The sequence below is a fragment of the Hemitrygon akajei genome, chromosome 13 (assembly GCF_048418815.1).
Source record: "Hemitrygon akajei chromosome 13, sHemAka1.3, whole genome shotgun sequence".
NCBI lineage: Eukaryota > Metazoa > Chordata > Chondrichthyes > Myliobatiformes > Dasyatidae > Hemitrygon > Hemitrygon akajei.
Window position 1 is genome coordinate 61,604,175 of NC_133136.1, and position 13,747 is coordinate 61,617,921.

Genomic DNA, 13,747 nt, shown 5'->3' on the forward strand with positions numbered 1-13,747 from the left:
TCCAGCTGAAAAGAGATGAGAATTCCTGAACCCTGTCTGTCGGATCCAACTCTCGTGCTTCATCTGTGCTGCAATTAGATACACTCACCTGTTCTCTCCCCAGAGATCGAATTATTCTCCCTCCCTATCTCCAACCAGCTCTGCTCTTCTCCAATACTTCCGAACTTACCTTTCTCTCCTCTTCCCAAGCGTGGTCTCTTCCAAAAAGTGTAGAGCAGCTGGAGCTTCTTAATCTGATTAGCTGCTGGCAGGAAGTGGAAACAAGGCTAAGCAGGAACCAAAACAAAAAAAAGATGGTGATTGAAATAACAATCAAATCTATCCTGCACATCCCATGAAGAAATGTCATAAATATCACACCCTCTTAATTTTTTTACAGAAAGGTTCCTCAGAACTTCTCCCAACTATTTTCTCTACACACAATTTGAGGAAGTTTCAGGCTACCTAGATTGACACCTTGTATTATTCATCCTAGACAATGGACTTTAATAGGGTAATATTTCTTTAATTTAAGTCATGCTGTTAGCAATACACTCTGTATCTTGACCCTGCAACTTCACTTTTGCTTGTAATTTTCTTGTCATGTGAAGAAAGTCATGCCAACTGAGTCTGAGATGATATAGACAGATCAGCAATGAATGTTACACTCTATTTGAAGATATGTATTGACTTAATAACCTGAATCAGAAAACAGCTTATGTGAATTACAAAACTAAAGCTCTCCAAATATTATTTCTTTTCCAATATTTGTTGCACTTTGATGGGCTTCCCTGGGTGCCAGTAATGTGCCAGGTCTTGAGGAGGTTTAAATAATTAAATGCAATTTGAGCTTCCTACATACTTAAGTTGTTTAAATTATTTAAGGATGAGAAACACGTGGGCCTTTTCTTGCTGAGTACTTTTTCAGTCACGTAATAAGATGTGCTCTTTAGAATGTTAACCAAATTAGATTTATAAAATTAGATACAATTGCAGTAATTGATTGTAAATAGCTATGGTATCATTATGCTAATTTTCTTGTGGATCTGTGCAGTAAATTAAACAACAAAAAACACTCCTTTGCTTCCGTAAATATCTAAAAGACATTGCATTAACTTTGTAAAACATAAGTTTTAGAAAAATAAATGTTAATCCATCTAGGTTACAAGGTGAATAGAATTATCATAGAATGATAATTGAATAACCAACATGATACGCTTCCTTGATTCCCTAGTGCAGTATTCACTTACTAATTCAGCACTGTGATGAAATAGAAAATTTACATTATGGTTGATTTTTATGTTTAATATTGTCTCAGTAGAATACAGAAAAGAAACTGTGAGAAGGAGATGGCACATTCAGCTGGGCTTTCCTTCAATTAAAATTAAAATAAGAAAAACTGGGTATGTTCTGCAAGTTATGTGTGACCCTTCCCATCATATTCTCCCCTTTCTATGCGTATATTGTTCCTAACATTGACTACAATCAATCAACAATTTCGCCCTGAGTCACATATCCACATTTTATTCATATTCCAATAACAAAGAATAACTGTGGTGGATGGGGTGGGAGATGTGGGAGTCTTGGTGGGAAACATCAATTTTAGTTCAACTCTTGTCAAGGAACCCATGAGTTCTTGTGCTTTAGTACCCACTCCAATTCTGCTTTACACCTAAGCCCATGGATTAATTACCTCCATGCAAAGTAACACCTCTTTCCTGAACAAGCTATTCTAGACTCTTAAAGATATTAGCAATTCCACCATTTACTTTTCCAGATTTGAATCAAATGTTATACTCTAAAAATATAACAGAATTATGTCAGGCAATAAGAAATACATGAATCCTTTGAGAGTTAGATTTCCTGTTTAGCAAAACCAGCACTGCTGACTGGGCCACATTAAGTTTCTTTTTAATACTGAAAGAAAGTTTCATTAAGTCTATGAAGGTTCTCAGTCATCCAGGTCATTGCACATCAAGCAGTAGTAAATCAAGGCAACTGGACTCGCTGTGTTGTCTAGAAGACATTTCACCGAGAGGCTTCTTCAGTTCAGGTCTATGATGGGTAGTTTTCCAGCTTATAAACTCTGTGAGTTGCATAAACTTAAACTGCATTTAGTAATTAATCATTGCATTTTTAATGTTATTTTAAATCAATAACATTACTGTAACTGGCTTCAAAAATACACAAGCATTCTTTAATTATAATTCTGAATATGGAGACTTTTGCCCACCGTTCATAATTTTATCTAAAATTAGAGAAAATGAATGATTCCATGGTCATATGACAAAGCAATGCAAGCATCAGTCCTCAAAACAAGATAATACTGTAGTGTTTATTATGATGTTTCATAAGTCCGGGATGCGTGTACATTAGTTTAGTTTTTACTTTAATCGAGGCACACATATGACATGGCGGTATGATGACATATGCCATTCACACACTTTCACATATAACCCGTAATTAATTATTTAAATGATTAAGAATGCCTAATCAAACAATATATTTACAATTTTACACAAATATTATTGAAATATTAAATACACATTTAAATTGTCCCATTCAGGCCTAAAGGTTTAACAGCTGTGGAGGCTTTCATACTCTTGTGGGATAATATCTTTCCTAATAAGGGGGATCACTCTGTCTGGCAGGTGAGACTTGTGGTTGCAATAGCTGTAGGAAACACAAAGTACACTGCAGATGCTGTGGTCAAAGCAACACGTAAACACGCTGGAGGAAATCAGCAGGTCGGGCAGTATCCATGGAAACGAGCAGTCAACGTTTGTTGTAGGAGGTGACTCTGGGACTACAGGAAATGGTTCTAACAGATCTGGATACCTTCGTTCTGGGCAAGTTGGCATCCAGAATGGTACATGGACAAGGTGGATCATAATGTATGAGTACAGTGTCTGATGTGACCACTTTTCGAAAACCACCCCACACTGCTTTGTCTATTACCCTTTCTTCATGAGTTCAGTGGCTGGAGCGGTGTAGCCAGGTTTGGCAGGAACCTGTTGCAGAAATTGACAAATCCTAAAAAAATCTGCAAATGTGACATGGGGCATCATCTACCATTGCTTGAATTTTCTCAGCACACTTGTATAATTCTTGTGAGTTGATGGTCTGACCACAGTAGTGAAGGTTGGTTTAAAGAATTCACACACTGCATTGTGATCTGAGCCCATAATCTTCTAATCTTTTTTAACACTGTCTTGACATTTTGGAGGTGTTTCTTATCATCCTTACTGGTATCAATGATGTCATCCAGGTAACACTGAGTGCCTGGGCAGCCTTGCAGCACCTGCTCCATAGTTTTCTGCCGAAGTACAGGTGCAGATGCCACTGTACTTATTATTAACCTATTATAGTGACAAAGATCCTTGTGAGTGTTTATGGTGAGAAACGCTTTGGACTTTTCTTCCATCTTCATCTGTAGGTAGGTCTCAGCTTTGCAGAAGTATTTCCTCCAGAAAGGTTTGCAAAGATTTCCTCTATCCTAAGCACAGGGTATTAGTCTACTTCCAGTACTAGATTGATGGTGACATCAAAATCTCCACAGATCTTGACAGACCCATCCTTCTTGTCTACTGGGACCACTGGTGTTGCCCATGGACTCCTTTCAACCTTCAGCTCCATGAGATCTAGCTCACTGGCTACTTTATCACGGATGGTAAAGCTTTGTAAAACTTGGTGTGGCATTTTCACTTAACACTATTTTACTCTTGATATGTGTGAGTTTTTCTGTGCCATTCCTGAACACTGCTGTGGCATCATCCAGTACCTTTCTTAATTCACTCTCAGTTGACTCTCTTACAGGGGATGTGGTATGCAAATGGTGGATGGATCTCCAATCAATTTGCAGTTGTCTTGACCACAAACATCCCCATAATGCTGGCCTTTCTGTTTATGACACATACAAGCCCAATGTGGCTTGCTGGTTGTTGTATTTGACTGTATGAACGTCACTCCCACAAGAGTGATCTTTTCTCCTGCATATCTTCTTAGTTGCGCATGTGCAGGCTTCAGTTTAGTATCTTTGAAATGTAGTTCAAATTGTATAACTGAAACAGCTGAGCCAGTGTCCAATTCCATTTTAATTAATTTACCATTTGCTTCTGGGGTAAGCCATACTGCTTGTCACTTGTTAGTTCTCACATTGTAAATCTCAAGGCTACCTAGTCCTATGTCACTCTCATCATTATCAGATTTTTCATCAACAGCATGCAGATTAGTGCTCTTTTTGAAACAGCAACTTGACTTTTTATCTTCTTCTCTTCCCTGTACAGTCCATTTATTTCTGTCTGCTTGACATGCTTCATGTATATGTCCTACCTTATTGTATTTTCTGCAAGTTTCACCTTTAAGCCTGCCTTGGTCTGTGTAAGTGAGTCTCTGCCACAATGGTAACACATTCTGTTCAGCCAGACAGGTTTCCATTTGAACATTGTAATTTTGTTGATGCTCAATTTCATTCCTGACTGTGTCTCTGTCTGCTGTCTCCTCTGATACAGTGATTTCAACTGTTTTTTAAATGTAAGTTGTGATTCAGTTTGGAGCCATTTTTGAATGTGTTCTTGTAAGATTCCACAAATTAATCTCTCAGTGCAACATTAAGCCAATTATTGAACTGACAATGCACAGACAACTTACTGAATTCAGCTACATCAGTTGTAATGGACTCCCCTTCCTTTTGATTCCACTTGTGAAACTTAAAGCAGTTTGCAATCAACAGTGGTTTCAGTTCCATATGTTCCTGTATTACTTTCATGATATCAACAAAGCTCATTTCGGTGGGTTTGGTTGGAGCAGTAAAAGTCCTAAGCAAACTGTTTGCTTTTAACCCCAATGCACTTAGCAAAGCTGCCACTCGCTTCTCATTGGCTATTTTATTTGCTTCAAAATACTGCACAGTTCACTCAATATACATGAGCCAGTTGTTTTTTTTGCAATCAAATGATCCTATCTCTCTGATGTAGCCAGCCATTTCTGCTTTCTTTTACTTATGATTATTGTCATCTGGTACTCACTGTTGATCAACCTGTGTACGCGTCTTTTTTTTTAAACTCAACTGTTTCTCTCATGCATTTTTAAAATTTGAACATCTTGCTACATTTTTCTTAACTCAGACTTCTTGCTGCTCTTCAACAGGTTGGTAGTTGTCTCAGGTTTGTTTAAAACTTCTTTGTTGCCACTGTTACGTTTTTTTTACATTCCAAAACATAAAACTAATTAAAAGAACAAGATGGGAGTCTGGACTATGTGTAAGTTAATTGTGTTTTTACTCTACGTGAGGCTCCCACATATGACATGTTAGTGTATGCCATTCACATACTTATACATATAACTCATAATAAATTATTAAAAAACACAAGAATGCTTAATCAATTGATATATTTAGAATATTACTCAAATACAACTGAAATATTACATACACAACAGTTATGTAACTAAATTATTGACCCAGAAGCCGATACTTATAATCTGGAGACATAGGTTCAAATATTGGCATCTCAGCTTGGAAATTTTCCAATAAACCTGAAATCAAAATGTAATGGGGCCAAACAAACTACCAGACTCCTGTTAAAAAAAACACCTGACTAATGGATGTCCTTTAGAAAACTGCTGACCTTATCCAGTCCAGTTTCCTTATGACTCCAGCCTTACCGCAATATTATTTGCACTTAGCTGTATCCTGAAACGGTTTAGCCAACTATTCAGTCAAAAGCAATTAGGAAATGAGCGATGAACACTGATTGGTTTTGCCAAGAAAACCCACAAAGCATGAGAAAGGATTTATTGTTTTAGTCTATACTGAGTGTTCTACCTTGACTATACTGTAAAAGTTGTACGTGTGTGGAGGAGGTGGCACACATCACATACTAAATTGAAGGAGTACTAGTCCATGGTCCCTCCAAGAGGACCACAACCTTGTTGTATGGTTTGGAGCTTTGTGTGCCTTAAAGACTTGGAGAGCTATGTTAGCTGAAATCAGGGCCTTGGGCTTTAGCTCTTGGTAGGGTAACCATTGCCAAACAGGTCAAAGGGTAGAGGCCAGACTAAGAGTGGTCCACCGGTTCGCCAGATTCAGGGGTTCAGCTCAGGGTTAACAACCCTGACTGGTCAAAAAACTATTGTTCTAAAAATAGCAATGAAGAATACTTCTGTACAGACAATGATAGAGAAACTTCATTGCTGCCCTTAAACGCCAATGGCTTAACGGTAAGGAAGTCCATAGTTAGATATAGTTAATTTATCCACATATTTTGAGAAAAAATATAAGTTAACTGGATGGAAAAAAAGACTCAACCAGTCCAAATAAAAGTACTTCTCATAGATTTCTTATGGTTTCCTTTATTTGTCCTTTTACAGTTCCATTAAAAATTTCAGTGTTGTATATTACTTGTGATTTGTAGTCTCTATTCAGCTTTTTTAACTACACGAACACTCCCAATGCCCTGTTGATGCCTCTCAACAAAAGAAATGAACAACAATGTTTGCACTTAACGTTTGAAAGGTTTTGTGAATGAAGATGAAGCAGGTGGGAGGCAAAATGTAACCCACTTTGCCCCAAAATACAAATCAAGTTTAATTTTCGGAATAGGCAACTCACAGTTTAGTTCCTAATGATTTTTATTTATCTTGCTCTTCCAACCAAAGCAGAGTGGCAATTGGGATTTTAATTTCCATTGCAGTTAATTAGTGTGCTGGAATTAAGATCAGACAAGGCAGGATCCTATGGACACATTTACTGTCGAGCCATGGCAAGTGCCTTTAGAATGTTATTTTCTGTGATGATGGGAGTTTGACTTCACACAGAGCCTGCAATGCTGTAATCCGTTTTCATTGCAAGAGGTACATTTAAGGCATTTAAAGGAATCAGTGAAGCAGTTTCGAAACACGGACATCTTGCTCCCATGGCACACTGAACACGGAACAAATGCAAAACCTCCACAAGCTGAACACTCCAGTGGGTGCTGGACTTTCTAAAAGAAAAACAGATAAATACATACGGTACTTTTAGTATCGTGCCTTTGGTTTGAAAATGTCTAAAAAAATATAGGCACATAGCTTCACTCAGAGAAGAAGCGACTAAAATTACCATCAGAGAACAAATTCAACCCTAAAAGATCTCAAGAGCATTGTTCAAATTTATCTTTGTCTCAAACAAGATAGCAAATAAACATTGCTATTGTCTGGAGCTGCAGGGAGGATTGTACTTAGAATATGGGAAATGGTGATATGTTTCTGCTAGTTGGGTGTTATAAAGGAAATTAATTCATGGTATGAAGATGTGCTTGACAACAACTAGAGGCTCTTATTACAGTCTGTTTGATATCTAATTATGTAATAGATATGAGGAGCAGCACATTATCCATCAAGTCCAAGTGCCCAGCTAGTTGTATCAATAAACAATTCACATGTAGATGGATAAGCTAATATCACTCCCAACTGATTGATCATATTCAATTTTATTCTTAACAATTCAAGAAAAAAATCTTTTGTTTAACATGGATGTATAATAAGGAGGACATTTGGCCCATTGATTCCATGCCTTATACTGGTCCCACTTCCCCACCCACCTTCGCACTGTAACTTTTACTTTCAAATACGTACCCAGTTTCCTTCTGAGTATAGTTAACATGATAAATATTCTACAATATCAAGCAAGAAAATGGTCAAATTTCAGGCTAAAGAATGGAATAATAGCATAATTTACCAAAGCTCGCTTAAGGATTTAGTTCACAGGAAGTGTATAAGAAAGAGAAGGAGATGGTGATGTGCAGGAAGAGAACCTCAGAAGGGTTTAGATTGCTGAAAGGATGGCTACTGGTGGCAAAGCAAAGAAGCTGAGGTGCACAGCAGTGTAGAAGTGAAGAAACAGGCAGTCTAAGAGGGTTGTAATGCTGCAGGATGTTACAGAGGAAAGGAGGAGTGAGATCATCTCATTCTCACAAAAAGCTCTCGAGGCAAGAGTGATGAGCCACAGGGAAAATTTAAAAGATGCAATTGTAGAATTTCTCTTTATTTTCCTTAAGGATTAGTTCAAAGACTCTGTGATATCACTCCCCCATTTTATATTTGCATTATTTAGTACTAACTGTAGACCAATTGCATAATTTCCATTCTTCAAGGAACATAGTAAATGTCATGTTCTGTATGATAAATACACTAAAAGCATGTGTGGCACTAGACTAGACCAGCAGTGCTGAACATGAATTTGTCTGAGTTGTCTTAACAATTCTCTGGTTAGTAAAATTAAAGTAGACAGTTGGCAAAAGAACTCTGCGCTCTACTATTCCTTGGCTTTTCAATTCCCTGCTGCTTTTAGATAAAGCAAAGGATTCTCAGCCCATAAAGTCACTCTGTTTTATACTCTGAAAATATTGTCTGACAGCTCTCTAGCAACAGTTGTTTTCTTCAGAATTTCTTATCTTATCACAGTATGCCTTTTTGCCTAATTATGTTATGGATGAAGAGATCTTCCTTTTGTTTGCTGGTTGTTTCACTGAAGGTGACTGACTACCTTATCATTTATTTAATCCCAAAGGAAATTTAAATCATCATCAGGCTACATTTCAGAACCAAAGACTTTCTAGTATTCTTTAAAATAGTCACTGCATTATTCCTACATGTAATGCACAATTAAATTCTTGGCTAAGTTTTCAATTAACTTATTGCATAATTTACCAATCCTTTCCTAAGTAAAGGAAAATTGTTACTGATTTGTGTTATTTAAAGATACAGTGGGGAACAGACCCTCTAGCCCACTGAGCCACACCACCCAGCCACCCACCTATTTAACCCCAGTCTAATCATGGACAGTTTACAATGACCAATTAACCTAGTAACTGATTTGTCCTTGGACTATTGGAAGAAACTGAAACACCCAGAGAAAACCCATGTGGTCACAGAAAATTTATGAACTCCTAATAAACAGCACCGGAACTGAACTCTAAGCTCCAACGTTCCAAGCTGTAATAGCATTGTGTTAACCACTACACTACCGTGGTGCCTAATGTGGTGCCGAAACTGTATAAACATTCCTGGATATCCTTAAAAATACCAAGGACAAGTCAAACACCCTGCTAATATGATGGACAGCACCTAATAATTAATATTTGTAGTGCATAAAATGCAAAATGATTTTGTCAAAGGAAGCATTGTTAACATTCTAAATCTCACGTCTATTAGTATGGAGTAACAGCTATAAACTGCTACTAAAGCAAAACCTTTGAAATGAACAGAAAACTGTTACTTGAGGTAAACATCTGACAGCCACAGAGGTCTGCAAACTTTAGGGATTCTAACTTCACCGCCTATGAATGTACAACATGAGTTGAAGGTGACAGGGAGGAGATCTCAGGGGGAATTATTTCACAAGAGTGATTGGAATGTGGAAGGGCCTGAGGAAGTGGCAGAGGCAGGAACTTTCAAAACGGTTAAGAAGTTTTACAGAAGTTTTAGAATTGGAAAGGCATAGAAATCAATTGTCCTAATGTAGGTAAATGAGAGGTATAAATGAGTGCTATAGATGTTGATGATGGGCCAAAGGGCCTTTTCTGTGCTCTATCAATCAAAACTTTTGATTTAAATTGCCCATCGACAGTAATACCTTGAATCATGGAGTCATAGTAATGTGCAGCATAGGAATGAGACATTAGGCCAGATTGTTCATGCCTATCAACATTTATCCCATTCGTCCAAATTAGACCTCACCACTCTATGCATCTCCTAACCAATTACCCGCCTAAACACCTTTATGTGCTGTACCTGTATCTGTCTCCACTACCTCCTCGGACAACTTGTTTCTTCACCCTCTTGGTTCAAATATAACCCTCAAATCTCCTTTATATTTCTCCTCTCCCATCTTAAACCTGTGTCCAATGGTTCTAGATTCCACTGTGCTAAGAGAATGATTCCTATCACCTATCCTATCTATGCCACCGTCAGAACTGCTAGAGAAGGTAGCAAGCACCATGCACTATAGCCAATGCTCAAAGGCATTTTGTTGTCAGTAAAATTCTCTCTCCCCCCCTCTCTCTCCCTCTTTCTCATTTATGCACACTGCAATCAAATCTAAGCAGATCAAAGCCTTGCAGGTGCTGACTCATTTTGAATTGTAAAGCTTTTTGCTGTTTGATTCGGAATTAGTCTTTGAGGAAGTTGTATGTTTACTTGCCAGCATTTTGTACTGACAGCCTCAGGTTGTATGCCAGTGGTTATTATATTAAGCCCCAGTAAGCATGATTCACTGTGAAATTCCTTGACTATGGTAAAGCTGCTAAATGTGCCTTCTGCTGTTTAGCGAAGTCTAAATATAGCTCTGCTATGTTCAGTAAACACACGACTTTAATTTCAATTCATGATTTGTGTTCATTTTCCGAAACTGCTTTCATGAGCAGCTGTTGCCGCCTCATTTTGCAGATTTCCAAAATCAAGTTGCACTGTGTAACATATTCAATATATTCTGTTAACTATGGACCAGCAATGACCACCCAACAGCTGCAGTATATCCTTAGTTTTAGAATCCTTGGTTGCATGCCCCTGTACATTAATTTGGCATTATCTGCCTAACATACTCTGATTAACTAGTAGCAGCGTAATGATATACCCTGTTGGTCCTTAATGTGAAAAGGTCAATTGGCACAGATAGTCCTCATTGCCTCAAACTACGTTATGAAGGTTTCAGCTGTGATAATGGTTTCCAGGCATGCCTGAGTGATTTATAAAGTCAGTTGAATTCAGAATCTCTGAATCCAGCTGTTGCGGGAAGCTCTTATGCCCATTAGAGAGGAATGAGAACCAACTGGCAGCACTGGAGGGAGAGGAGAACTTTCAGCACATGGGCCAGAGATGGAGAGAGATTAATGCCCATTGTACCCAGTCCCAGTGTTAGTGAGCAAGCTCATCTAATTGAAGTTCAGTGGGAGTGCCAGTTTAGTGCGTGCAGTCACATATTTACCTCTGTTCCAACACTCATAGTTATATGTCAAACCTTTCACTCACTTACAGGTGTTCACCACGGTAGCAATATCCATAAATACTGTAACTCCCTCACTAACATTCTTCCCTCTGTTTTGCAGAGGTTGCAATGGTAGACTGTTGGGGTGGGGGGGGTGTTGGGGCAGCTGGTATTAAGTGGGAGATGCTTCCACGCCCAAATCTCAGGGGAGAATGTTGTTATGCTGGGCTCAGCCACGTGTATTCCTGTAAACCACTCAAATCCCACTTTCCTCTCATTCCACAATCTTGTCAGTCCCATACAGTCGTAGAAGTGTGACCCCCATCTCTGTCCTCCACCCTCTAATATGAACAGGCCTCGGCCATTCCATGTGCAAGGTATGTTGCTGACAGAGCTGCAATGGCAAGGTAGATGTTATTTCCCTGCACCTGACACTCACATCCACCAGATTAGCTCTTGGCATTTTGCAGACAGGAGACAGAAGGATCTCTGAGGGGCTGGTTGTTTTAATTATGTGATGCAAGATTAATTAGTGCAATATGACATGGGCTGAAAGTCCTGTACCTGTGCTGTGTTTTCTGTATTCTATGATCTTTTTCCATCTGGTGAGTCCTCAGTCACGAGCGCACTCTGGACCGTCCAGAAAGAAAGTGAAAGCTTGTGTTAGCAGCTCGCATGCTGGATAAGAAATTAGGGGCAGGAGACGGCTACTTGCTCCCTCAAGCCTGCCCTGCCATTTACTATGATCAGGATTTATTGTGCTTCTCTACATTTAATTCCCTCCACAGTGGTTGTGATGAGGAAATGGGAAGCCACAAGTGGACAGGAAACTTTTCTTGAGGGACTGCTGTGTGATTTGAGTCCAGTTTACCAGATTTAAAGCTCCTGTGCAGCAGCTGCCTTGGTCCAGGTAGAAGCTGCTGCTACTGATGAGGCAGCTAGTGTTCACAATTTCTGACCATCTGCAAGCTCAGATTGCTTCACAAGTGTAGCAAAGCAGAAGCCTGCTTAGTGTACACCTTGATCCAATCAGTTTATAGTAATTATGCCTGGTTCACGTTAATTTTGGATGACAAAAATCATTGCTATATTATTGACTTTGAGAGGCCCTTTGTCCACTCCCTATTCTACCTTTGTAACCATCATCCCTGCCATCCACTTTCATATTCTCTCTCATGACCAAGCTTTATCTTTGATCTACCACCTATCAAAATTATTTTTCTTATCCACCAGTCCAGCTCGGAACTTCTATATCCTGCAAAGGGTGTCCAAAATTATGCCCTGCCCACAATTTTTACCCACTGCAGATCAACTCCAAAATTGCCCTTTCAATTTGACCACCTGCTGTTCAGATAAAAGGAACAAGATTGACATTGGCCATAAAATCATGTCCCAGGCATTCTCACATTCCTTGGGTATTATCATATTCAGCTACTCTGGGTCTGGGTCATCATAATTATATGAATGTTTTTTCAAATTAATGGTCAATGGATCACAGTGCATATTTTAAACTCTAAATAGTTTTAAGGTCTGAAATCATGTCGGTTAGTGGAAAAACCATAAAAGCTCATTACGTTAATTTTATTTAAAAGCATCGAGAGAAAAGAAACAGATAGTATGCAGTATAGAAGGGGTTAACTAATATTGTCTGCATAATAAATAGGGCCAAAAAACAAAAACAAGAGTAGATATTAAAGCCATCAAAATCCAATAAGCAATCTACAGATTACAATCTGCAATTCAGTACTGAACTCTGAGATTGCATTAGCAGGAAACAATACAAGCATGTTAACAAATCTATGAGTTGTCTAAACCTAAAGCATGCTATTTTTGTTTAAAAATATATTTACCTCAATCTTTGTTAAGAGATCTTGCAGGTCTCCTGATTCATTCATTGATAATATTTTCTCTGCACCCTGTTAGCAAATAAATGCACAGTAGCTCTGAGAAGCTTCACATCAAATCCCCAAAATTCATAAGTATTGATCATTTTTAAATGGACTAATTTAGTTTCATTTTGCACTGTACACATCAGCAGGCTGATAATTATAGCTAATTTGTTTTAAGAATATAGACAAAAGAGTTAAACATTCTTAGTGTACATTTGTTTGCCAATATACTCCCCTTGTGCTTCCTCCCTCCTTTCTTCCTCAGAAGTCAATGATTCCTGCTAAGGTTTTGACGATATTTTGCCTCACTCTATTGGTACAAGCTGTGGTAAACTATGTATACCTGTCTGGACACGCCCTTCTGCTGACTGCTCCTGTGGCTCCTCCCACAGACCCCTGTATAAAGGCGATTGGGGCACTGCTCCTCCCTCAGTCTCTGAGATGTCATGCTCCCTTTTCACTGTTAATAAAAGCCTATCGTTCACTTCCAGTCTCCTAGAGTTATTGATGGTGCATCACAAGCCAAGCCAGAGCATGTCAACACTTTGCTTAACTGCAGGAGAGCCACGGTTAAGCTCAGTGCAGTCTTCACTTCCATTTTCTGGCAGGGTGGCCAGAATATTTCTGTTGTGTGAAATATGCTTCTTGTTGCCTCACTAACTCTGGCCTGCAGTCTTATTTCAGCTGTTGACCCTACTGATCCAGACAGAGAAAAAGGATCAAGATAAGGAAATGCAGAATTGCAGCTGATGTTTATTTGCATAGCTTGCTAGCATTCTAGGGATCCCTTCAGTTTGTTTTTCCTTTCATTATTTTGATAACTTTTCTGCAGTACTGTGATGTATACATGAATTGCTGATTTATCTGCAATAATAGTTCTATCACACATGAGTGGCATCATCATTACAGCGGTTAC

The 13,747-nt window shown here is 38.7% G+C and overlaps 1 protein-coding gene across 1 annotated transcript in view; it reads right to left on the bottom strand.

The window, feature by feature from the left end:
* Window positions 1–5,450: 5,450 nt before the first annotated feature.
* The window catches only part of grxcr1a (glutaredoxin and cysteine rich domain containing 1 a), a 50,022-nt gene continuing 41,725 nt past the window's right edge, over window positions 5,451–13,747 (bottom strand). Inside the window, exons 3-4 of the mRNA XM_073063959.1 lie at window positions 12,793–12,858; window positions 5,451–6,962 (exon numbers count right to left, since the gene is read on the bottom strand). Coding sequence (XP_072920060.1) covers window positions 6,759–6,962; window positions 12,793–12,858 — 270 coding nt within the window. The 3' untranslated portion in view covers window positions 5,451–6,758. The remainder of the gene's footprint in view (window positions 6,963–12,792; window positions 12,859–13,747) is intronic.